The sequence below is a fragment of the Trachemys scripta genome, chromosome 1, assembly GCF_013100865.1.
Source record: "Trachemys scripta elegans isolate TJP31775 chromosome 1, CAS_Tse_1.0, whole genome shotgun sequence".
NCBI classification, from domain to species: domain Eukaryota; kingdom Metazoa; phylum Chordata; order Testudines; family Emydidae; genus Trachemys; species Trachemys scripta.
Window position 1 is genome coordinate 142,709,414 of NC_048298.1, and position 9,928 is coordinate 142,719,341.

At 42.4% G+C, this 9,928-nt stretch overlaps 1 protein-coding gene across 3 annotated transcripts in view; it reads left to right on the forward strand.

The window, feature by feature from the left end:
• GDAP2 (ganglioside induced differentiation associated protein 2) overlaps positions 1-9,928 on the forward strand; it is a 43,190-nt gene that overhangs the window by 23,043 nt on the left and 10,219 nt on the right. For all 3 annotated transcript variants that reach the window (XM_034788071.1, XM_034788072.1, XM_034788078.1), the window contains 6 exons: positions 2,110-2,269; positions 3,654-3,804; positions 5,100-5,176; positions 7,048-7,124; positions 7,863-8,002; positions 8,757-8,811. In XM_034788071.1, the coding sequence (XP_034643962.1) occupies positions 2,110-2,269; positions 3,654-3,804; positions 5,100-5,176; positions 7,048-7,124; positions 7,863-8,002; positions 8,757-8,811 (660 nt within the window). The remainder of the gene's footprint in view (positions 1-2,109; positions 2,270-3,653; positions 3,805-5,099; positions 5,177-7,047; positions 7,125-7,862; positions 8,003-8,756; positions 8,812-9,928) is intronic.

Consider the following 9,928-nt stretch of genomic DNA (forward strand, 5'->3'; position numbering starts at 1 on the left):
CTTTTTTGGCCTTCCTAATTATATTTTTACACTTCATTTGCCAAAGTTTATGCTCCTTTCTATTTTCCTCATTAGGATTTAACTTCCATTTTTTAAAGGATGCCTATTTGCCTCTCAGTGCTTCTTTTACTTTGTTGTTTAGACATGTTGGCTCTTTTTTAGTTCTCTTACTATGTTTTTTAACATGGCTCGGGGGGGAAGGAAGGAGTGGGGAAAGAGGGTGTAATTGATATGATGTAATACTTCTGTGACTCTTTAAAACTAGGGCTGTCAAGTGATTAAAAATTAATTGTGATTAATTGCACTTGTAAACAATAATAGAAAACCATGTATTTAAAAAAAATTCAATGTTTTCTACATTTTCAAATATATTCATTTCAATTACAACACAGAATACAAAGTGTACAGTGCTCACTTTGTATTTATTTTTGATTACAAGTATTTTCACTGTAAAAAAATGAAATAGTATTTTTCAACTCACCTAATACAAGTACTGTAGTGCAATCTCTTTATCATGAAAGTTGAACTTACAAATGTAGCATTATGTACAAAAAAACCTGCACTCAAAAACAAAACCATGTCAAACTTTAGAGCCTACAAGTCCACTCAGTCCTATTTCTTGTTCAGCCAATCGCTCAGACAAACAAGTTTGTTTACATTTGCAGGAGATAATGCTGCCTGCTTAATGTTACAATGTCACCTGAAAGTGAGAACAGGCGTTCTCATGGCACTGTTGTAGCAGCGTCGCAAGATATTTACTTGCCAGATGCACTAAAGATTCATATGTCCCTTCATGTTTCAACCACCATTCCAGAGGACATGCATCCATGCTGATTATGGGTTCTGCTCAATAACAATCCAAAGCAGTGCGGACTGACGCATGTTCACTTTCATTATCTGAGTCAGATGCCACCGGCAGAAGGTTGATTTTCTTTTTTGATGGTTCGGGTTCTGTAGTTTCCGCATCAGAATGTTGCTCTAAGACTTCTGAAAGTATGCACCACACCTCATCTCTCTCAGATTTTGGAAGGCACTTCAGATTCTTAAACCTTAGGTCGAGTGCTGTAGCTATCTTTGGTAATCTCACATTGGTACCTTCTCTGTGTTTTGTCAAATCTGCAGTGAAAGTGTTCTTAAAATGAATAACATGTGCTGGGTCATCATCCAAGACTGTTATTACAAGGAAAATATGGCAGAATGCGGGTAAAACAACAGGGGACATACAGTTCTCCCCCAAGGAGTTCAGTCTCAAATTTAATTAACGCATTATTTTTTTAACAAGCATCATCAGCATGGAAGCATGTCCTCTGGAATGGTGGCCGAAGCATGAAGGGGCATATGAATGTTTAGCATATCTGGCATGTAAAGACTTTGCAATGCTGGCTACAAAAGTGCCATGCGAACGTCTCTTCTCACTTTCAGGTGACATAAATAAGAAGCGGGCAGCATTAGCTCCTGTAAATGTAAACAAACTTGTTTGTCTTAGCAATTGGCTGAACAAGAAGGACTGAGTGGACTTGTAGGCTCTGAAGTTTTACATTGTTTTGTTACATGACTGCACTCAAAAACAATCTACATTTGTAAGCTGCAATTTCAAGACAAAGATTGCATTACAGTACTTGTATGAGGTAAATTGAAAAATACTGTTTCTTTTGTTTATCATTTTTGCAATGCAAATATTTGTAATGAAGATAATATATACTTTGATTTCAATTACAACACAATATAATATATATGAAAATGTAGAAAAATATCCAAAATATTTAATACATTTCAATTGATATTCTGTTATTTAGCAGTGCAATTAATCGCGATTAATTTTTTTTAGTTAATCGGGTGAGTTAACTGCAATTCATTGACAGCCCTATTTAAAACCCCTGTAAAACTGAGGCTGGCTCCTTTTATCCTCTTGTTTTTGGCAAAAGCTCAGTGGAAGAAAGGAAGAGTAATGCAACTCACTGAAAAGTACCTAGGAGAGCGATCCATTATCCCCCTATCCCCTTTACAGAATTACAGGTTCTTCTGTGGCTATATAGAAAAGTCGTTTCTAGCGGTCTCTGAAGAATGGGGATGCCTGCAAGGCCTTTTCAAACTTTCTGTCATTTGTAGGCCACTTACCAGAAGCTGCTGCCTCTGTATTTTCCAAGGTCATTGGAAGAAGAATGTCATTCCTTACCATGCCTTCCTGCAGATATTGGCAATTCAGAAGGGGAGCCAGTAGTACCAGAGCGACAGATCAGGATCAGTGAAAAACCAGGTGCTCCAGATGGTGAGTTATAATTCAACCTTGAAATGTTGGCACAAAAGTCAAGGAAAACCAGAGAGCATGCACAGAGAATTATGAATCCCATATTTTAGATGGAGTGTACCCAACAGAGAGAATCTTCAGAATGAGATTTTCACCCATGTCCTGCTCAGGCAGCTGCCTGGATTCTACAGCAGTAACTTCTGCTTTCTCCCTTCGTATGTGGGAGGTGATTGGAGGCCTATGCTCAGATTTTCCCCAACACCACTCATTCTGATGCATTGCACTAGTCTGAGATGCCTGGGAAATCGGCTCTTCTGGTAATTAAGGATAGGGTGGAGGTTGAGGAGGGGCTGGAAACCAACAGTCTCTCTCTTGAAATCCCCTAAGTTCAAGCATTTTTACCACCATCTCATGAAAGTCTGTTCTGATCGGGGTTAGGTGATGTGGTGGTAACATCCAAACCCTATCTATGATACAGCTTCCAGCATTGTCTTAGGTGGAGCTGCACCTAGTGGTGAATTACAGATCTGTTTTTTTTGTTCTCCCCTAGAGTAGACAAGGCCAATCCATCTGTTCCAAGGATGCATGTCTGCAGTCACCATGGCACTCAGTTTATAGATTTATAGATGCTAAGCCCAGAAGGAAGTTATTATCTAATCTGACCTCTAGTTTAAGAGCTGGAGAGAATACTTTTAGCATTTACAAGGCAAATTTGTATTTTCAAGGCACTTTATAAACATTGGAGTAACACTGGAAATAGTTCATTGTTATCACTCTACTGGTTGTGGCTAGGGGCATGTGGGATTGATTTGCCCAAGGTCACAGACTTAGGCCTGGTCTACGCTGGGGGGGATCGATCTAAGTTACGCAACTTCAGCTATGTTAATAACGTAGCTGAAGTCGACGTACTTGGATCGACTTACAGTGGTGTCTTCACTGCGGTGAGTCGACTGCTGCCGCTCCGCCATCGACTCTGCTTGCACCTCTCGCCGAGCTGGAGTACAGGAGTTGACAGGAGAACACTTGGGGATTGATTTATCGCGTCTAGACAGACATGATAAATCGACCCCCACTGGATCGATCGCTGCCCACCGATCCGGTGGGTAGTGAAGACATACCCTAAATTGCTAACAGAGCTAATATTAGGTTTCAGGAGTTCCTTGTTCTTACCTCCATGCTAAGTTCAATAGAGGTCATTGCTCTATCAAATGGAACCACAGAAAATTTGTGCATCGTAACATGGTGTCTTTTTTTTGTGTTGTGGTTGCAGTCACCTTTTGACTTGGTTGTGTCTTACTGATGCATTGTCATGAGGCAATATTCCCATGTTCATTATTGTGGTTCTCTTGTATGTAGTTTGAGCTCTGGCTTCCTTACAGCTTCTTCACCCATGCTTCCATTGCAGATAACTCGGATGAGGAGGGGCTGGAAGCAGATATTTCATTCATTGGTTCCCATGCATTTGCCCGCATGGAGGGAGATGTTGATAAGCAGAGGCGCCTCATCCTTCAGGGACAGTTGTCGGAGGCAGCACTGCAGAAGCAGCATCAGAGAAAGTGAGAACATGTTGCCTGTTTCTCTATATGCATGTCTCAGCTAGGCTTGTGACTCTGGGAAAGATCCTTAATGCCCTCTTTCAGTGTCACACAAACTTGCAATCTGTTAGCAGGAAAGCATGGACAAGGCCTAGTTTCATTCTAGATCCCTGGAGTAGCCTCTTGTTGCTAAAATTATGGGATCAGGGGAAGGGTTGGTTTTCATTTTTTGTGGAGTTTTTGTCCCATTGTTTTCATATCTGCAGGACCTAGACCAGGGGTCCCAAACTTTTGAGGGTTACACCCTGCCCCCTTCCCCATGTCCACGTCCCCCGGAGCTGGGGCTGCATCTCCTGGGGGGGGGAGAGGTGGTAAAGGGTGGCTGGGAGCGGGGCCGAGGCCAGGGGCAGAAGCAGAGCCACAGCCGAGCTGTGGTGGGGGCGCCCCACACTTTGGGGACCTCTGATTTAGACACATTGGAGCAGTTGTACTGCCTGTTTTCCACTAGATGGCACAGTTCCATCATAGCTTTCAGTAACTGAGCCTAGTCTGATTTATACCTGCCTCTGGAGATTTCCATTACTTGCATCTGAAGAAGTGAGGTTCTTACCCATGAAAGCTTATGCTCCCAATTCTTCTGTTAGTCTTAAAGGTGCCACAGGCCCCTCTGTTGCTTTTTACAGATTCAGACTAACACGGCTACCCCTCTGATACTTGAGCCTAGTCTTGTCTTTCTAAGACAGGCACACCTGTTTCAGAACTCATGCCCTTTTGAATCCTGGGCACCTAATAAACCCTTTTTCCTCCTATGCTTTTGAAGTTGGAGGGAAGAGAGAATTTTGAGTTGCTGCTTATTTTTTCAGCTGAATTCTATTTTTTCCCTGCTCTTTGCATATCAGAGGCAGGTTTAACTTCCTCCTAGGGAGCCAGTCCTGTGATATGATTCTCATATTTTGGGCATGAGGCATGACTTTGTGTTTGTTGAAGCACTGACTTGTTGCAACTGAAATGCAATACCATTGCACTTGTGTGTGAGGGCTAGAAAAGAGAACCAATTAAGTGTATATTTATTGTCCCAAGCAAAGTAACCAACAGTATAACTAGACAACAGTCAATATTCCTTTTTTTCAAACACTCCCCATTGAAGCACTTCAGAAGCAGCTTCCTTACTCAAAAGATTGCAACGTTGACTGCTCTATAACACTAAGTGTAGCAGATCCAGCTCCTCCGATTTTTCCAGGCTGATCTTCATGCTTTCTAACACAGATGAAAGAGAGAGACAGCTCTGACCCCATGTGTGTGTTTGACTTTTCTAGTTACAATCGCTGGCTGTGTCAGGCAAGAGCTGAAGACCTATCCGACGTTGCTTCTCTCAAAGCCTTGTATCAGACAGGTGAGTTCAAGATCCCAAAGGCTGTTTCTTATAGACTTACCAGTAGGAAATGGAATGGCCATTTCCACCTTTGTGTGAAGGAAGGCTCATGGGATGAAGCCTGAGCAAGTGTTTTAATCTAATGAAAATTAAAACGTCTGTCCTATTTCAGTGCCAGGCAGGCCACAGCCAAGCAAGACTTCTGGCATATGAAAGCTAGAATGAGATGTGATGTACTGGGACCATAAGTAGAGCTCTAAAAATCTGCGGATATCTGGGGGCCATGTTTGCGGATTGGATGCAGATACAAATTTTGTATCCACACAGGGCTCTAACCATAAGTAATTTGACATCTGTCATAGAAAATCTGCATCTACAAATTCAAGTGGGTTCCTAAATGCGAAGATCTCTAAAGCTGAGCTCAAGGGCTGGCATCTGCTGTGTTTCTTGGGGTATTATTAATTGAGAGGGAAATTATGAGGGCTTAATATAAAAAATATAAGGTGGGCAAAGAGCTAGCTGAAGTGGAGAAGGCAACAGGTTATGCTGAAATGAGAACCATCAGTCTGGAGGGAAGTTACTAGTGAAGAGCCTCAAGGTTTGTCTTGGGGCCAATCTTCATTACTATTTTCATTAGTGACCTTGCCCCAAAAGGTAGGAATGTGTTAATGAAGTTGCTGATGACAATGTTGGAAGGTCTCATCAATGCAGAGGAGGGTTGGAGTATGATACAGGAAGAATTGGATGATCTTGAGGACCAGAGCAATAGAAATGGGATGAAATTAATACTACGAAGTGCAAGGTCATGCACTGAGGGACCACTAAGAATTTCTGCTATAAGAGGGAGTTGAGATGACAGGTTCAGTGACTGAATATTATTGTTAGGGGACAGGAAGCAATAATTCCCTGTTAGTATTTGGCAGGGATGTGGCAGATGAAATATAATTATTACACTTTTCAAAGTACAGGAACATTCTTGCTAGCAGCATTATTAGAGGTTTTGAATCTGTACAGTCATTGGCTTAAGTCAATTATGTCTCACATACCAGATATTTAACCTGTAAAACTCCTTTAAAAGGTCCTCTCCATCTATAGGTACAAAGTGTACTCTTCTTACCAAAAAAAAACCAATCCTAGTAGCTACTGTAAAATAACTTTCTAAATTATTTTACAATGTGCTTGTATTTACACACAGGCAAGATGGCATTTGATTTCCCCCACCCTACACTCTGGTTTTATAACTCTTCTTCCCCATTTATATCTAAACATCATGGAAATCCCATCAAGGAAATCTACAATATATTCAGCTACCTGTGCGGGGCGGGAGTGTATATTTCACCTTTCAATGAATTAACAATACCATATTTCACATTGTACACATACGATCTAAATTAAGCAACTGTAGCGAAGTCGCTCATGTCTGCGTCAATAAGAACTTAAATATAAGAAGCCCCTTTATGCTAATGTGATTGCAGTTGTTTGAGGGTGTGGTACCTGTTATAGATTACATGTCCAGAACAACACACCCTTTTGGTAGTGATAAAGCTGAAAGTGTAGCCTTATAAACAGTATATAGGTAGGTGCTATGTCAGTAAATTGCTGGAACCTCCAGGGTTATTGATTGCAGCCTCCATCTTCAAGGAGTACAACTCTGTATTAAAAACTACCATTTCCAGGTGCAAGGCATCCTTCTGTTTAGATCAAAATGAGTACTATGTAATGGGAGCAGTAGTCTCTGCACTCTTCATCTCCTGTTAAGAATGCTAGTTAATGACATTGTAGAATGCTTGTAGTTAGCTGCCCCTGATTTACAGGGAGACTTCCAAAAACTCAGACTACTTTATGAATGTTATTCAAAGATAAAAGCTTGTGGTTCTCATTTTATTCTGTAGGTGTGGATAATTGTGGTCGCACAGTGATGGTGGTAGTTGGAAGGAATATTCCTGTAACTCTGATAGACATGGAAAAGGTAAAATCTTCATATAAAATTATAGAGCTGTGGCAGTGATTCTTTAGTTAAGGTTGAAAGGCATTTTCTATTAAGTGCAACTATCTCGTCCTGTACCCTCAGCACTAACTTTAGCAGGATATCTCTAGAGGGGTGTGTCTATGCAGAAATCTTCCTACACAGCAGATTATGTACAAACTGCTTGCATAGATACTTTAACATGAAAATATATCCTATCTAAAACTTTGTATATGAAGATTTTCTGGTAGAAATTTTTCTAGGGAAGTGACTAGATTCTCTTCAGGGAAGCATTGGTGCCTGGCGTTGGCCACTGTCGGAAGACAGGATACTGGGCTAGATGTACCATTGGTCTGACCCAATATGGCCGTTCTTTAGCAGGGTAGTGTAGGGACCCCTCTTTCCTTCCAAAGAGATGTAAAGGTGCTTCTGTAACTGGAGTGAGGTGCAATGAGCAAACTTGTTTCTTGCACATGCAAAATGCCTGGGATCCTGACAAAGTATGTGGAGGTTAGGGACATGGAGCAGAGTAAAGGTTGGCTGTAGATATCTCCAGATAATATTTTTGAGCCAGTGTTTAAGACTTCAGTGTTGCATCATGTTTTTGTAATTGAAATATAATATCCGCTTATCTTAAGGCTTTTGGTCTGAATAATATTAGTGTTAGAAGGAAATCTGTTAGCATAGAATGGGACTGTGACAGATTTTTCTGCTGAAAATATAAATGTCTCCCCACCTCAGGCACTCTTGTACTTTATCCATGTCATGGACCATATTGCAGTGAAGGAGTATGTCATAGTATACTTCCACACGCTCACTAGCGATTACAATCACCTGGACTCCGACTTCCTGAAGAAATTGTATGACATCGTCGACATCAAGTGAGTGTCATGAGTAGGAAGAGAAACCCTTCTCCTCTACTCCTCTCCCCATACAGGCCTTTAAGACAGGCCTTTTATCCAGCTTGCGTCCATAGCCAAGGGATTGCTGGGAAGAATTTCACAGGGGCCAATAGACCCAGGTGTCTAACAAAACCAGTAGAGATTAGGCCTGTTTCCTTTCCTGCTCTGAATCAAACCATTTAAACAACTTTCTAGGCATTTCTGTAATGCTTTTTGTAACTTGTGAGTGCCTCAGTTCAACAGGAGATTAATTCTAGTTCTTGCATGCTTGTGTCATATAGTGGTCTCTGCAATCCCTGCCTGTGGCACATCGATCAATAATGAAGGCAGGCGTGTTATGTGAGCTCATTCCATCTGCCTGTAAAGGTTGTGTTTCCAAAAGACAGTATTATCTACTGGGGTGCTCCATCCATTTTGCTGGAGGAGACATATAGACAGCACTAACAGGTGTAACTAATGTGTAACCCTCTTTGGACTGGAGGATCTGATAGGATTTATCTAGAGATGCAGGGAAACTTTTTGCTTCCTTTGCCTCGCTTATTCTTAGGGCAGCTGTCCTTTGACCTGGATTTGAATGTTGTGGGTCAGGGTTAGCACCACAAGCACTTGTGCACAAGTGGGCAAATGTCTGCAAACACTTTAAGCTGTGTTTTTGGCTGAATTTAATAGGATGAGCTCATTACTTTATTATTTTTGTTTTTTTTAACAAGTGTCATTTTCTTCTTTAAACCAGGTACAAGAGAAACTTGAAGGCAGTGTACTTCGTCCACCCAACATTTCGCTCAAAGGTGAAGTATACTGTACCAAAGGCCAAGAATGCAGACTTCTGAAATAAAATAGGGCATAAAATTGTAGTATAAGGGGAGAAGTCATGAGAGAGAGAGAGACTTTAAAACACTAAGCCACGGCTGCTAGATAAGTGTTTTCCAAGAGCTAGTTCGCATTTGGGTACTGTTATTTCTGGCTTATGTGGCTGGTACGCTAGCCTTTCCCTTCCTACCTTAATGATGAGCCTCTGTGCTTGGCCCCTGTACACCATTACTGCTCACTTCCCATTTTACTTTGTGTGCTCTGACCTGCAGTGACGCTTCATCTCTCAGGTTGCTATTAACCCACGTTGTATTGCTGGTCATTGCACACGAATGAGCAATGGCACAGAGCCTCATTATTAAGGTACTGAATGGAGGCAGACGTTAGCTGTTATAGCAGAGGTCCTACTTTGATAAACTGGAATAGTTGTCTTGAAAGGCTGAGAATGAAGCTGATCAGTGTTACAGGTGGTTGGGGTACATGTCTGTGGGGTGTCCTCTAACAAAATTAAAGCTTTGAGACCACATTTAATTCAAAGAAAAGAGGCATTAGTCCTTTCTCCTGCTCTCTGGCTTAAAATGTGACATTCAGCCATGTGAACCCAGAAACCTGAATCTTTATCTCTTTGTGGTTTACCACGTGGGCCTTTTTTACTCCCAAGGACAGTTATGGTACAAAAGCAGCGTCTAGGGTTACCATATTTCAACAATCAAAAAAGAGGACGGGAGGAGCCCCGCCCCCGTCCTGTCCTAGCCCCGCCCCTGCCCCTTCCACTCCCTCCCACTTCTGCCCCCTCAGAACCCCCAACTCTCCCCCCCACTCCTTGTCCCCTGACTGCCCCCCAGGACTCCACCCCCTCCCTAAGCCTCCCTGCCTCTTGTCCCCTGACTGCCTCCTCCTGAGACCTTCCCCACATCCTAACTGGCCCCCTAGGACTCTACCCCCTACCTGTCCCCTGACTGCCCCAACCCTTATCCACACCCCCACCCCCTGACAGCCCCCCCCAGAACTCCTGACCCATCTAAACCCCTCTGCTCCCTGTCCCCTGACTGCCCCCTCCTGGGACCCCTGCTCCTAACTGCCCTCCAGAACCCC